The sequence below is a fragment of the Peromyscus leucopus genome, chromosome 9, assembly GCF_004664715.2.
Source record: "Peromyscus leucopus breed LL Stock chromosome 9, UCI_PerLeu_2.1, whole genome shotgun sequence".
Lineage (NCBI taxonomy): Eukaryota > Metazoa > Chordata > Mammalia > Rodentia > Cricetidae > Peromyscus > Peromyscus leucopus.
The window spans coordinates 1,716,147-1,732,868 of record NC_051070.1 but is presented as its reverse complement, the minus strand read 5'-3'; the positions used below and the strand labels follow the sequence as shown (position 1 = coordinate 1,732,868).

Genomic DNA, 16,722 nt, shown 5'->3' with positions numbered 1-16,722 from the left:
ATGAAAGATTTTTGTCATTACATTAGAGGCAAACTGTAAAGTGCTTTGTTATTCTCTTTATGAATTATAATATCTATCCCATCTAATAAAACTTTGGTTATATGGTACTGAAAACAACAATTCATTGACTTCCAGTTTCTTTGAAGTTTGTAGTCTGCCCAAGTCTGAACATACTTTTCCTAAATCAAAGATACAGTGGAAGACTAAGAAAACCTAAGTAAGACCTTTTTTCTGAGGGAGCAGAAATGGGAGATTTCCCCCAGGTTTGGAAATATGTCTGCTAGGTCCCTTCTGTACTGTGCACTTGAGGTGCAGACACAAACACATCAGATAAATTAACACTGCCAGATGCACTGTTTGTACACTATAGGATTAGAAGAGACTGGCTTTAATGTTTTATGTTCAATACAAGTACTGAATATGAAGACAGACGGTTAGAAGTAAAGGTAATTACATTTTATGTTTCAAATATGTAAGTGAATGAACAAAAATTTTCAGTTACTTTTAGACAAGTTTGAAGTGTTTTTTCCTTTGAAATTGTTTACATTTACTTATTTTATTAACTTTTGTGTGTGTGTGTGTGTGTGTGTGTGCCTCAAGAGTGTGCACATGCTATGATGCATGTGTGGAGGTTAGAGGACAACTTGTGGGAATCTGCCCTCTGAGTACTAGAGATCAAACTCAGGTTATTGGGCTTGGTGACAAGTACCCTTACCAGTTGAGCTATACCATTGAATCCTAAGTTTGAGTTAGCTTTTTATTCATTCATTCATTCATTCATTCATTTGAGATAGGGTCTAACTATGTTGTTCTGCTTAGCCCAGAATTCACTATGTAGACCACACTAGCCTTGAACTTACAGAGATGTACTTGCCTCTGCCTCCTGAGGGCGATGATTAAAGGTGTGTACCAACATGCCTGTCCTGAGTTTAAGTTTGAGTGTTAATGAACTGACCAAATAACCCCATTTTATATGTATCTAGTAAACCTATTTTAATGATGTAATAATGATTTAAATTAGTTTAGGAATCAAATAGGAAGCAATAATTAAATCTATACTTTTTCCCCCTCAAAACTTGTCCTTTTCTGTTTAAATATTTTAAGCCATTTTAAAGAAGATGCAGCTCTAGTGACCTGTGTGGTGTTGGGGAGACAGCTCTGTTTCTGGCCCTGGGCACACCTCACAGCTGCAATTCACTTTTGCTCCCATAATTGTATAACTTGCCAGGCCCTTTCCACTCTTGTGTGTGTCTTCTAATTTCTAAGCCAAATATATTGTTTTTGCTAGTATATTAAAAAAGTTACTTTTATTTTATGTGTATGGATGTTTTGCCTGCATGCATGTCTATTCCCTACATTCATGCAGTGCCTGTGGAAGGCAGAAGAGGGTATCAGATCCCTTGGGACTGGAGTTGTGAGCTGCTATGTAGGTGATGAGAATGGAGCCTGGGTCCTTGTGAGGAGTAACTGGTGCCATTAATTGCTGAGCAGTCTGTCTCTCCAACATTGCTAGTGTGTTTAAAGGTTGGTGAAACAAGAATCATAGTCTTGTTTCCATGGAAAATTAGTGATAACTAGAACCTTAAATAAGGAGCCCAAGGTCACGGAGCTGTAAGTAGAAGTTGCTGCTCAGGTTAGTTTAGTTTCTGTATGTCCACTGAGTCTGTTCCAAGTTTGTTCTGAATTAAGATGAAGCAAATACTGTTTTCTATGGGGAAAACTATCTTTTATTTGCTAGTCTAATTGTCCTTTTTGTTCCACAGGGATGGTTTTAGATTTTCATCCCAGGAAGCTGCTTCTAGTTTTGGTGATGATAGACTACTGGTAGAAAAATTTATTGATAACCCTCGTCATATAGAAATCCAGGTTAGTACTGTTCAAGATACCTTCTAATGGTTGAGACTAAGACTATGCTAGGATGCTAGAATGGTTGTGGTCTGGACTGAAATGATAGAGAAACCCACCCCCCAAACACAGCCGTCTAAAGTGAGTGAACAGGCTAAATACATTCTATTGTGGAATCATCCAGTCTCTTCCAGGACTGGATCATCAGAGGCAGTATTTAAGAGGAATAATAATGTATGCCATTAATGCATTGTCTTAGGGGTTCTACTGCTGTGAAGAGAGACCACGATCATGACAGCTCTTATAAGGAAAACATCTTATTAGGGTGGCTTGCTGGGGGATGTCTCTCTGTACGCTGTGAATATATGTTCTTCCCATTGGTTAATAAATAAGCTGCTTTGGCCTATGGCAAGGCATCTTAGAGGCAGGCGGGAAAGGAGAGAGACAGGAAAGAGAAAGGCGGAGTCTGGGGAGAAGCCAGCCTGTCGCCCATGGAACAACATGCCAGCAGACCTGTAAGCCAGAGAACATGTGGCAAAATATAGATTAATAGAAATGGGTTATTTTAAGATATAAGAGCTAGCTAGAAAGAGACCTGCCACAGACCATACAGTTGTAAATATTACAAGCCTTTGTGTGTTTACTTGGGTCTCAGCAGTGGTGGACTGCAGGTCAGATAAATTTGTTTGGGGGGGTGGTGGTACTGGGTGGGACCTGAGAAAACCTTCTGGCTATAGTGCCTGGCTTACAGTTCAGAGGTTCAGTCCATTATCATCATGGCAGGTGGCATGCAGGCAGACATGGTGCTTGAGAAATAGTTGAGAGTCTTACATTTTGCAGGCAACAGGAAGTGGTCTGAGACACTGGGTGGTATCTTGACCATGTATGAGACCTCAAAGACTGCTTCCACAGTGACATAAACTTTAACATAGTAAAATTACATATAACAGAACAATTATCAAGCAAAAATTACAGTTACAATAACTAGTCTATTTATAATATCTAGTCTATTTGTATTTGGCAAAATTAAAGAAAATATTCTATCTATCCTATATTTGTAAGTCTAAAATTTCATATCTAACTTATCTTTTATCATGACTAAGGAAATTACAACTATCTAGTCTCCAACTACATCAAAAACCTCAGAAGGATATAATATTACCTGAGAAATGGGAGAAGGATGCAAGCAACTTTTGGGAATCTTGAGAGAGTAGACAGAGACAGCTGGCAGCCTGGACAGTTATCCAAAGTTCCTCTGTAAAGTTGGGGCATCTGTCTTCAGCCCACAGGCCTAGAGTCTCTCAGCCACTTCTCTCTGTGTCCTGTAGAATGTCTGGCATTTTCCTCTGTGATGCAGGAACCTGAAGGACCATTTTGCCAAGCAAAGTTCAGTGGTCACCTTCCTATGGGTCCTGCATGTCCAGGCGATCAATCAGTCCAGGCAAGAACAGTTTCTTGCCCAAATGGCTATTTTTGCCAAGAAGAAGATAAACTCCATATAGAGTGTCTTTGGTGCCCATCCTCCTCTCTGAAGTTAATTGGTGCTGCCAGAAGCAGGGATGTCTCATTGTCCAGAAAGTCTAAATTGTTAAAACATTTTAAATGTCATATTTTGTAGTGTTTGGAGACTATCTACCTAATTGAATTATATCTATGTATACCTAGAAAACTTAATATGACTGTAAGTTTGACTATCATAGAAGCCTAATTATTAATCTGTATTTCTTAATTATCCATTACAATCTAAATGAGTTACATAAACATAATACCTTAAACAAGAGTAGAAATATATATATAGTAGAATAAAATCAACTCTAAATTTGTATCAATAAACTAAAATCCATAGCAATGTAAAACATTTTAAACAAGTTGCTCTTTAAAAGTAGGTTCAATAATCCACCCTTTTATCCTATCATATCTATATCCTATATTTCCATATGAGCTTAGACTTTTTACCTTCCTTAAGTCTCCATGTAAATTTTAGACTTCACCCATTAACCTAGTTCCTCCCTAACACAACTGTGAAGATTTGGATTTGGGTTGTATTGATTCTAGATTGACTTTTCTGGTTAGTCCATGAACCTAGAGTAGCTCATAGTTAGCATACGTGTCTTTGGTAATCCTCTCCAGCAGTGTTTTGTAGTTCTAAGTCTGAAGGTTTTATGTGTCTTTCATTAATCTTTTCCCCTTGACATTGTTCATTGGACGCTTTGCTGTGTTAGCCACTTTAGAAGTTTGATTTGGCATTTACTTGTTGCTCATGTAATAGAAACAGGTTATTTGTGGGCATTGGTCTTAAACCAGGCATCTTTCCTAAATGCTTTTAAAATTTGTGTCTTTAGATCTTGTGCTGAGTGAGAAACCATCTCAGATGCAGAGGTAGAAAACACTGTTCAGCTGCTAGGAGCCCATTTACACCACTTGATCTTGAGATGCCCGTTTCCTGAGAGACCATGGCTCCTTGAGGGTGGAGATGAGGTCTCAGTCTTTTGCTGTTCAAACAGCTAGGCCTTTGTCTTTCATTAGTATTTCATCAGTATCCAACAAATTTTGTTAGTTAAGTTGTTATACATCTACATTAGTCTTTTAGTTTAATTACTTTTGACCTACCCATCTGGGTTGTGTTCTTAAACATAAGTAAGTCTATCCCCTCTTAGCTTAAATGGGTAACCCAGATGTTTCCCCCATCTGATTTGTCTTAGGTTTTTTGGTTTTTTTTTGTTTTGTTTTGTTTTGTTGTTTTGTTTTCTGAGACAGGGTTTCTCTGTGTAGCTTTTCGCCTTTCCTGGAACTCACTTTGGAGACCAGGCTGGCCTTGAACTCACAGAGATCTGCCTGCCTCTGCCTCCTGAGTGCTGGGATTAAAGGCGTGCACCACCACCGCCCGGCTCTCTTAGGTTTTTAAAAACTATTCACTTTTCAGTTTTTGTGAGCTTATTTGTATTAGGTAGTTTATGTATATAGGGTTGTTTTAACAATTCTATCTCCATTGGGGACCAAGTAGTATCTGTTTACCCTGCCTCATAAAGACCCAGTGACAAACCAGAGATTCCCCTGGGAAACCAGTGAATTTATTAGGTTTACTTATAGAGCATGAGTGAGGGGTTATTGGCAGGAGTGTGGGTGATCCTAAAGTGGCCACATTGCAAGTTCTACATCTAGCATGGATGATGGCTTCCCCATGATGGTGCAGATGGGGCACCCTTCTGTTTTGTCTTTTCCAGCCTGTATACTCTAGACCCTTCCAAGACCCAAAGCCACATGTAATTAGAGCAGAATTATATACAAGTAGCTGGGAAGGATGGCTGGAATGTCAGGCGAGGGTTCAGTGACCCTCTCTAGCCTCTTGTTCTATGAGGGAACATCAGCAGTGAACAAGCACAGCTGTAGTGACAGTTTCCTGCAGACAGACAGCAGTTTGACTCACAGGACAGTGTTGTGTAATAAGGGTAGTTCACAGAAATCAAGTCCATTTTTACTGTCTCCTGGAACTCTCTGTTCTGCCCTTAGATGATGTTATCCATTTCTTGAATGTCTCCCCACAGTCTGGGAAGTGTATCGGTGCATGTCAATCACCTGTTAATTTTCATACAAGCTGTTCTATCCTGTGTCCTTTCTCAGGTGTACACTGGCAATGTAAATAACTGCTCTGTTTTATATCCTCATGGCCATGATTCTTAACTAGAGAACCACTATCATTCCCCAGGCTGGGTTCAGGGATCCTCAAGGGCATGCATTATCATGAAGCCTCTTGAGGAACTAGTGGTGTGACTCTATCCCATTCAGCACATGTATCTATAAAGGGTTATAGTCAAAATAACTCTCAAGGGTAAGAATCATCTTTCCCTTATAAGTGTGTTTTATTCATGTTTCCCAGTGTATATCATTACGTGTTTTTTAAAAATTCTTGATAAATTCCCCGAGCTTTTAATTTTGATTTTGTATGTATGGATATTTTGCCAGCACATATGTCTGTGTGCACCACTTGTGTGCCAAATTCCTTACACTTTTTAGAGCAATCAAGGAGACTATATAGAATTAGAGAAAACAAACACTCGATTCTGTATTTGAGTCTTTTTTTTTTTTTAACAGTTTCAAGTGCTTTTTCAGATTCTTAGTTATTTTGGCTTTATTTCTTGGAGACTAAATGTACTTTTACTTCCTTGCCAACTAGAGTTTAAATAAAGAGGTTGAGAGTTATTTTGAGGGATTAAAATATTTTTAGATGTACCTCATGCAGCTACCTTGGAGTCTTAGAAGTAAAATGCCAATCTACTGGCATCCGATGACTCTAAAATTTTCCTTTATTACTTGAAATGATTTTTGAGCTTAGAAAGGCTTTATTCCCAGAAAATGTTTCAGCCATATATTTGTTATTTATTTTATCACTAACTATGCCTGTCATAAGTTTGATTTTTTTCACCAGCCATATAAACATAAAGATGCTACTTCTGTTGGCTCTCTGTAATGCATGGAGAAACAGAATAGCAGAATGCCTTGCAGGGAGGCTGGATAGATAGCTCCTTGGTGTTAAAATAGTGACTCAGAGCTCTTGAAACAAGTCTGTGACCCTAAAACATGTGTTCAGAAATATTGGAACAACTCTGAATGATTCATCTCCAGCTGAGTGTCGTGTTTTCTCCGGTAGCCCCAGTTCATTTCTTCTTATCACAAATGGAGAGCATCATGGTGTATTGTGGACTAGCTCCCAGCCATTTTTTTCTAGTTTCCTCTAACAAAATAAGCCATGGTAAAGTTATCCACATACAAACAACAATGTATTGGCGATAGATTCATAAACCACCACTTTCTAAGAGACATAAGAACAGCAGACAGGCTTGGGTAGTGATGGTGTGTGTCACCACTCCATTGGTGACCAGAAGGCATGGCCCTGGCAGCACTGGTATTTCCTTGCTTCCACAGTGGCCCCTGACCTTTTAGCCATTATTAAATGACACTCATATGCCTGTCTGTGTGCTTGAAATGCAACATGAGAATCTTTCTCCTCAGATATTTTTGCTTGTAATATTTTATTGTTTTCTAAAATTGTAAATATACTTTTCTTCTGTTAATATCAACCTAATGTGTGTTTTGAGAGCTATGTGTATTCTCTGAGGTCTTGATATTAAAAATCAAGAGGAGTTATATGGGGAAGCATTAACAGGTACACCCTCACTGGGGGTTTCTCAAGTGTTACCTCTCTCAGGTTTTAGGTGATAAGCACGGCAATGCTCTGTGGCTCAATGAGAGGGAATGCTCGATCCAGAGAAGAAACCAGAAGGTGGTAGAGGAAGCACCAAGGTAAGAGTCACCTCAGAGAGCACCTATAATGCTTTGAAGGATTTTCTGGATTACATTTTTTTATTTGCTAAAATTACCTTAATATAAACTTTAATGGCTATTTCTATATTAATGATTTGTAATCTGTTACCTAATTTCCCTCAGTACTTTAGTCCATGAGAAAACACTTGAAAAAGAAGTAGGTTTTTGTTAGAAGAGAGAGTTGGATAGATAGCAACTGTGGCTTGTTTAGGCTTTGGGGTTGTGCAGAACCTGCCAGTGTCCCTGGGATGCCGGAATAGATGGGCTTTGTGACAGACACATTAGTAAGGCTGGTCCTATGTCTCCCTGCTGCGGAAGTACTTCTAGACACAGTTCTTGAAAATCCCCTGACTCTCTAGAGCTCCTCTGGTGGCTCCCGGCAGCTGCAGGAGGTTTTGTGAGGCTGTTTCACGGACTTTCATTTTTCAGTTAATACTAGGTTGGTATTTATGTATATCCTGGTATTCTCTTTTTTCTTAAAATCCCCAGTTAACATTGAATCTGGTGGCAGTACCTGGGAGACAGAGGCAGGTGGATCTATGAATTTGAGGTCAGCCTGGTCTACATGGGGAGTTGTAGGCTACCTAAAGCTACATAGTGAGACCGTTGTCTCAAAAACACCAAAAAGAAATGAAAAATATTCCCAATTGAAGCTAGGCATGGTGAAGCATGCTTATAACCTTAGCATCTCAGAGGTGGAAGCAGGAAGTTCACCGTGAATTCAAGGCAGCCTGTGCTACATAGTGAGTACCAGGACTGCCAAAGGGTACACTGCAAGTCCTTGTCTCACAAACCAAAATTAGGCAACCCCTCCAAAACTAAAAAACAATACCCAGTTGAATGTATGTGGTTGTTTTGAATTGCCAAGCACTAAAATATATATCTAATTGTAATTGTAATGTGCAAAGCCAACATGCCTTGATAGAGCGTGTATAGTATCTCAAAAGAGTATATATGACTATGGGTCAATTTTAAATCACAATGTAAAATTAATACCTATTTTAGATACATTAGTTAAAAATATGAGGTAGTATGGTGTTCTTAAAATATGGTATGTTAGTTGGGCGGTGGTGGCACATGCCTTTAATTCCAGCACTTGGGAGCCAGAGGCAGGTGGATCTCTGTGAGTTCGAGGCTAGCCTGGTCTACAGAGTGAGGTCCAGGACTGGTACCAAAACTACACAGAGAAACCCTGTCTCGAGAAATAAAAAACAACAACAATAACAACAACAGCAACAAAAAACATGGTATGTTAATCCTTTGACATTGCTGTCCTTTAGTGTTGGGGGGTGTCTACATCACCTCCCTTGATTCTCTGTCCTGTGACTGCATTGCCAATTGAGTACATAGAAACTGTGCTGCTACTAGGCAAGGTTTATGGTATAGGAGAGGATAAGACCAGAAAGGGCAAAATTGAGTAGTGTTATTGGTGGTTGTTTTCTAGATTTCTCTATGCCTTTATTTATTAGGGCACTGCAGAACTATATTTATAATAAGAAAGACCTTAATACCTGAAGCCACCAAATAATCCCAATATCACCCTCAGGGGAGGATAGAGTACACTTTCCATTTACTAATAAGGTAGGCTTTGTCCCTATGGCAATCCAGATGACTATTGAAGGCTTTACTCTGTCAGTTTATATGGAATTGAAATATAATACTAGTGTTAAAAGACACCATAGGGTTGCATGCAGCTCAGCCTTCAACTTAAGGAATGAGACAGGAAAGTGCCCAACTCTTTGGCCAAAAAATGAGGGATGGGACAACAGATTAAAAGCATCTTAAAATGTAAAAAAAAAACAAAAAACAGCCAAATACATTCTAGTCCTTATTTGTATCTTGATTCAAAGAAAACTAGTCTTTATAATGATATTTATGAGGTAGTCAGAAATTTGGAATACTGACTGACTACTAATTAAACACTGACAGGCTATTAAGGAGTTTTTGTGTTACAAAAAATTAGTTGCAAGCATAAAGAGATGGGAGTTTCTTCTGATGAAGCAGTCCCTAGCTTCAACTTTACTTAAACAAACAACCCCAAGTTCCCCAGACAAACAAAAACCAGTGAGTCGGGTAGGAAAGTGGGTGTGTAACATAGGTAAGCGAAGTGTGGCTCTGTATAAATGATTATGTACCAAAGAAAGGCGCATACAAGTTGAGCATCCCATCCCATCATGAATATTATACAGCATGTCTGACAGATGTTATTGAAGGATTGCATCAACCTGCAAATAGAAATGTAGTTAATGTTGTTCTCTTGTGTAGAACCAGAATCTAAAAGTACTGGTTATTTCACATTCTCTCTCTATCAAACAAATACACACACACACACACACACACACACATACACACACACACACACACACACACACCTACCTTCATTTAAACAATTTTTAAACAAGCATTTACAATGTTTGTTGAAAACATTTAGCTTGAACTGCCTGTGGAGAACGACAGGCATTAGAGGTTTATTCGATGCAGAAAGGCATTGTGGACACTGAATTAGCAAATACCAAGCTGTTTTTCCTAGGGAAAATACAGGTTTGGGCTCCTTGAGCCTCAGGCCATAGCATTTTCACATAACATGCAAATATGACTTACATACTTGGTCAGTGTAGAACCTTGTTTTCTCTATGTTCAGGTTGAAGAGCACCTTATTTAATAGTAGTGCAAGAATGCAATATATTTATTTCTAGGCTTACCTCACATGTAGGCTTCCTCCATGAGACATTTCATGGCCATCATGCTCTTAGGAGCCCAATAGCACTTAAGCATGAAAGTCAAAGATCTCTCAAGCAGTGAATTGCCCCCTTTCTCTTTCTCTCTCTCCTTGGGGATGACAGTGGTTAAATATAAGTCCTAGAATAGGAAGACAGAGCATATTTGTTTATCCTCAGCTTTTGACAGTTTTCTTCTCTCTGCTTGTTCATGTGTGCATAAAGGTGCTACACATCTGTGATTTTAAGGGTATATGTTATTGTAAGTAGGCAAGTTTGCACGTACAGAATCTGTGAATAATGGAGATAGTATATGTCCATTTCCATAGTTATTTCCATCTACTTTTAGCTTGAAGCAACTCCTAGTATATATGTTCAGTTTTACTAGGTAAAGGTTGGTTAGTTCATTTTAGAAATGAAGTTGTAGGGAAATGTGAAAGGATGAAATGTTCCATAAAAATTTGATGTTGGATTGGTGAAGCATGTCATACATGACACAGTGTGTGCTATGAAACACGATCAGCTCCTAAACTGGTACAAAAGGATCTACGTAGCAGTTTTATGTAAGCCCATAAAAGAGTACTGGAGGCCTTGCTCCGAGTGCTTTGTCTATTTGTAGCATTTTTCTGGATCATGAGACTCGCCGAGCAATGGGAGAACAGGCTGTGGCTTTGGCTAAAGCTGTGCAGTATTCCTCTGCTGGAACTGTGGAATTTCTCGTGGACTCCCAGAAGAATTTTTATTTCTTGGAAATGAACACAAGACTCCAGGTAACAACACCTGTTTTCTTTCTCTCCATGATCTGTGCTCCTCCTCATTCTTTTTCTTGTTTTGGTTTGTAATAAAATTTAAAAATCAGTGCCATAAACTTAAATGTTTTCTTTCTGTACTTGTGCTGAGACACCTGCTAAGGAGATTAAGCAGCCCCCTGACTTAATTGAAAAAATTTTATGTGTGTGAGTGTTTGCCTGTATGTGTGTATGTGCACCACATGCATGCAATGCCCTGAGAGGCCAGGAGAGGGAGTCAGATTCCCTGGGACTGGAGTTACAGACGGTTGTGAGCTGCCATGTGGGTGCTGAAGAATCAAATCTGGGTCCTCCAGCCCCTCACTCTATAAACTTAAAGGCTGATGTTTCGCCTCCTACTCAGTTATTATTCCTGATACTTGATACTTCATGTGGGAGATCTCTTTTGGTTTGCTTGATCTCTTTAGGATGAGCTATACTTGTCAGGACTTGTGTGCTGTTCAGAGAAGCTGGATGCTATAACAGAAAGAGATACATGCTTACAAAATCTTCCAGCGAGGTGGAGGAAAGGGATATAATGTGAACTTCTGGGAATAACTCCTCAAATTGCAGTGACACCCAAGTTTCCAGGGAACTGCCTCCGCTGCCCCAGTTAGGAAAAATCCAGTGGCCATCCTGATCTGTGACTTCTTGAGTTCTAGCTACGATCTCAGAGGTTACCACTGCTGTAACATGTGGCTTTATTTTCTTTCATTTCCCCCTCTTCACTTGAATGGTGAAATATATGTGTAAAAGTAGACAGAATACAAGCCTGTTGTTGAATGAATTATTATGAAGCAGAACCATATAAGCACCAGCTGGGTCCAGTGGTGCAGGTTGCCAGCATTTTTTGCCCATCTTGTTCCATCTCCCTCCATCGCTGGACTGTTTCCTATTCTGGTGGAATCTTGAACATTGTCCTGTGTTGCCATACTAGTTTTACTAGCTATTTTTTGTTTTTAACTTTTGTTAATGGGTCATACAGTATTTATTCTTCGATGTTTGTGCAGTTCAAACAGGGAGTTTTCATGTTACTTCATATGACACTCACTGCTTTGAGAAAAATGCCAGTCTATAGTTTATCTATTTAGCTTCTGTAGATACTTAATTTGTTTCCCATTTTACTCATTTAGTGAAATTATAAACTGGACCAGAGTCTGAGGTCAGGTCAGCAGAGTCTGTTCCATCTTGAAGCTGAGCAAGAATCTGTTAGCCCCTTGTTCTGTGGTTTGTGACAGCACAGCTCTATTCTCTGGCTCAGCTGTCACCTGGCTTTCTCCTTCAGTATTCCCGTGTCCAAAGTTCCCTCTTTCTAAAAGGATAATACCATCAGATTTTGGGGTCATTCCTTCCTCTCTAGTATAACCTTAACTTGATTATATCTGCTACTACTCTTTCCAAATAAGGTCATATTCACAGATTCTGGATGGACATGAATTTGGAGGGAATTCTGTTCACTCTGGTGCACTATTTGTAAAACACATTTGGTCTGCCGAAGCAGAAAATATGTTGTGGTTTCATGAGACTGGGATGGATGGGTGTTCTGGATTGTGAAATGCCACCTTTAATAATAGAGACAATGTAAATCATACTGTGCCTGCCATCACATGGTCCACTCTGCTTCCATTAGGCCTTTAGTGGGCATGGTTGTGTGTGTGTGTGTGTGTGTGTGTGTGTGTGTGTGTGTGTGTGTGTCTCGCAGTTGAGTAGGGCTTGAATGTTTCTGTTGCTCTGATGGCCCTTTATCTGTCACCGGGTGCCAAGCACTTTCTTTGCTGCCTTTCCACACTTAGCTTTAGCTGTCATTTGCTTCAGTGTGCTGTCTTCCTGGTCATACCTGTCCCCAGCACTTGGCACTTCCTTCCTGTGACATGGGAGTGATTGCAAGAGAGATGCTTCCTGTGCTTGGTCTTAACCGGTCCCTGTGGTGTCGGATGCTTGAGGTGGGTTTTCTTAGTGGCTCTGTGTGGTGGAATTGTGTTCCCCAAAATATTGTGCACCCTAATAAACTTATCTGGGGTCAGAGACAGAACAGCCACAATATTAAACATAGAGGATAGGCAGTGGTAGCACACGCCTTTAATCCTAGCATTCCAGAGGCAGAGATCCCTCTGGATCTCTGAGTTCAAGGCCACATTGGAAATAGCCAAGCATGGTGACACACGCCTTTAATCCCAAGAAGTGAGCCTTTAATCCCAGGGAGTGATGGCAGAAAACAGAAAGATATATAAGGCGAGAGGACCAGGAACTGAAGCATTTGGCTGGTTAAGCTTCTGGCTTTCCAGCAGCAGTTCAGCTGAGAGCCACTGGGATGAGGACACAGAGGCTTCCAGTCTGAGGAAACAGGATCAGCTGAGGAACTGGTGAGGTGAGGTGTCTGTGGCTTGTTCTGATTCTCTGATCTTCCAGCACTCACCCTGATACCCAGCTCTAGGTTTGTTTTATCAATAAGATTCCCTAAGATTCTTGCTACAGTTCTGTCCTTCCCTAGTGACGGGGAGCTAAGGGTCTGAATTCAGGGTGGTTTTCTCAAGAGCTCTTTTTGCACAATTTATCTTTCTTTATTCTTTCACTCTTGATCTGTCTCTGAATACATTTTACATGCATCTCCATAAGCAGTTTATAATTTTTAAAGGCAAATTCTATCATTTTGTCTAGGCCTAGACAGCATTATGAACTCTTAGGTATTTGTACCACCTTTTTTTTTTTTTTTTAAACAGATTGGCCTTGAACTCCAGCCTCAAGTGAACTTCTGGCCCTGCTCCATATAGCTGGACTTGTTTTTGATATATTTGGACTTAAATTTAGTCTGTTTAAATGTTTCTGTTTTTCTTACCCCCATAGTTTTTCTCTTCTTGGATTTCCAATGCTTAGTATTTAACTTTATTTCTACTGTGGTTTGAAAGCTGTGTGTACCTCTAAGCTTTTGTTAGAAACTCTGTCCCACAACAGACAGCTTTGATTTGTCCAAGTCAGGTCACCAGGCTTGCAAGGTGTGAACTTTGAATGTAATTGGCCCCCATAACCCCATAACCTCATAGGGAGTGACACTATTAGGAGACAGATAGAGCCCCCTCAACCTCCTCACAGCAATAGTAAATCCTAGCTAAGACACAAGGCAGACACTCTTACCTGCTGGGCCATCTTGCTAATACTGCTTAAAAAATTAAAAGTAAAAATTTTAAACAATTGATTATTTTCTTCTTTTTCTTCAGTGCACGTATACATATATATGTACATGGAATTCATAGGACTTCCTGAGTCTGCGGCTTAATGCCTCACAACAGTTTTTGAAAAATCTCTATTGCTATTTCTGGCCTAATCTCTTCCTTCTGAACATTTAATTGAGGGCATTTCATCCCTATCCTGTCTTTGATAATTGTCATCTCGCACAGAGCCCCTTGGCCTGCCGTCTGCTTTCTCGTGCTGTACTGAATGCATCATTCACCCGCTAGTTTATGTTTCTGTTGTTTACACATCAAGATTTGATTCTTTAAAAATGCAGTTCAGTGCTTCCTCTCTTTTCTCATCTCTTATTCAACATTTTTTTTTTAAACACAGTCAGCTTAGTTGTCTTATGGTATGTGTGACACAGTTTCCATTTTTGAAACCCTGTGACTGTGCACTCTGCTTGTTGATGCTGTTCACGTGCTGTGTAGAGGCTCGTATGCCTTTTTTTTAAATCTCTGACTGCATGCTGCTTATTTAAATATTTATTTATTTAATTTTATGTATATGAATGTTGTACATGCATTCAGGTAGGTGCACTATGTACATGCCTGCAACTGGAGTTACCAATGGTTGTGAGCAATGATGTAGGTATTAGAAACTGAACCTAGATTCTCTGCGACAGCAACAATGCTCTTGACTACTGAGTCATCTCTCCAGCCCCCAGTATATTGGTTATTATTATTTTTTTGTAAATTCTTTTTAGTGGTTCATTGAAGTCTTAAAAGATCTTACAAAGATTTGTCATTGTTTTGTTTTTGCTGCATGCTCATGTGTAATAGTATTTTGTGGCACTAAGGGTAACCAGTTGAAAGTGAAGCTACTTGGGCTTCGGAGGGGTACTGAACCCATCTGCAGTCCAGCCAGGGGCTGATTCTCTTGTTCATCACTCTGACCTTGAGGGTGTGCTCCTTCATGGCCTCCCCACCCCATGGAGGAGGTTTCTCTATGTCCTCTCTTGGGATGATCTTTCACCTTTATGGCTGTATTTTTCTTTTTTTTTTCCACCTCCAAAGCTAGCTTTAATTTTTTTCTTTTCTTTTTTTTTAAATTTATTTTACAATACTATTCAGTTCTACATAATAGCCACAGATTCCCTTGTTCTCTCCCTTCCTGCCTCCCTCCCCTTCCCCCCAGCCCACCCCTCATTCCCACCTCCTCCAGATCAAGGTCTCCCCCGAGGACTGGGATGGACCTGATAGACTCAGTCCAGGCAGGTCCAGTCCCCTCCTCCCAGATTGAGCCAAGTGTCCCTGCATAAGTCCCAGGTTTCAAACAGCTAACTCATGCAATGAGCCCAGGAGCTGGTACCACTGTATGGCTGTATTTTTAAATTGCTCAGTACTACTAAAGGAGTAAACTACATCCCTAGTGTTACTTTGCACCTGGAGTGCACATGCCTGTAGAACAAACATGGCACCAGATGCTGTGCTTATATCCCTGCATGCTCGTCTGTTGGGTTTTGGCTGATAACTTCTTTCTTGTAGTCTTACTCTTTGATTTTTTTTTTTTTGTTTTGTTTTGTTTTGTTTTTGAGACAGGGTTTCTCATTGGCTGTCCTGGAACTTGCTTTGTAGACCAGGCTGTCCTGGAACTCACAGAGATCCTACTGCCTCTGCCTCCCCAGTGCTGGGATTAAAGGCGTGCGCCCCCTCTTCCTGGCCTCTTTGATGTTCTTAAGAACATCCTCTCTTGTTACCTAATCCCAAGTAACTACAAGTACAGGTTCCAAGCTGATGGCTTTAAGAAGTATATTATATACATGTGAGTGTGTGCCCTGACTCACCCCTGCCTGTCTTGTCCCCTAAGTGTGGCCTGTGCCTTGCCACCGCCTTATCTTTTTTTTCTAAATGACACATGGCAGTGCTTCCCTGACACGGAGAACCTCACCAGTCACAGGATGAGCCTCAGCTGCAAGGGACTTGGCAGATGCGCATGCACATCAAATACTAACTAGTCCCATGAGTGTTATCACCAAAGTCTTAATCTTTGAGAGAAATATGAAAAAATTGCTAGTAGAGTGAAAATCTATCTGTCAAATAACAGATTGATTTTCAGCAGAAGTCATGTACTTAGCTGTATTTTGAGGCCAGTATCCTAAACATCTGTAGCATTTATTATTGACAGTAGTTGGATACTCCTTTTGAAATTGTATTTCTTAGCTCATATTCTCTCTGTGTGAATATCCTTACAATTTTGCCTTTTGGATATGAATTTGATTTTTTTATTACAGTAATAGTTTTCTAATAAAGTGAATCTAATTAGATGATGAGCTAGGAAATCATGTTTTTTATTAAGATGGGGACTTCATTATGCCATGGTGAGAATAGTTGCTTGCAAAGGAATCTAGAAAGAAATTTGTGATGAGAGAACATTTGTGTTTTGTTCCACAAAGACAAGATTGTTGGGTTAAGTACATGTTTTCATCTATGAAATTAACAGCCAATGTCTTTTATAGGGCAATTTGTAACTGTGTCCCCTACTCCCTGAGACAAGGTCTTGCTATGTTTCCTGGACTGGCCTTAAACTCCTGGTCTCTAATGATACTCTTGCCTTAACCTCCCTAGTAGCCAGCTACGTGTATTGCCACACCTGGCTCTTGTGGTTTTCTTTGTTACCTCATCTGTTTCTGGCTCACTTGTTTTAGCCCATTGTTTTTAAAACTTGCCTCACAGTTTTCTACATCAGGCAACTCTCTGCAGTTGGTTGAAATCGTTGGAGTACCTCAGTGCCTGTCTGCTCTTATCATGGATAGCTTGCCAGGAAATTCTATCACCTCAAGCATTACAAAATTGCTTTCGGGGTTCAGGGAGCTGGAGATG

General features: G+C 40.0%; 1 protein-coding gene across 1 annotated transcript in view; it reads left to right on the top strand.

Annotated features, from left to right (window-relative positions):
- Window positions 1–16,722, top strand: part of Pcca (propionyl-CoA carboxylase subunit alpha) — a 359,306-nt gene that overhangs the window by 138,686 nt on the left and 203,898 nt on the right. Inside the window, exons 10-12 of the mRNA XM_028868277.2 lie at window positions 1,764–1,866; window positions 7,052–7,146; window positions 10,504–10,654. Coding sequence (XP_028724110.1) covers window positions 1,764–1,866; window positions 7,052–7,146; window positions 10,504–10,654 — 349 coding nt within the window. The remainder of the gene's footprint in view (window positions 1–1,763; window positions 1,867–7,051; window positions 7,147–10,503; window positions 10,655–16,722) is intronic.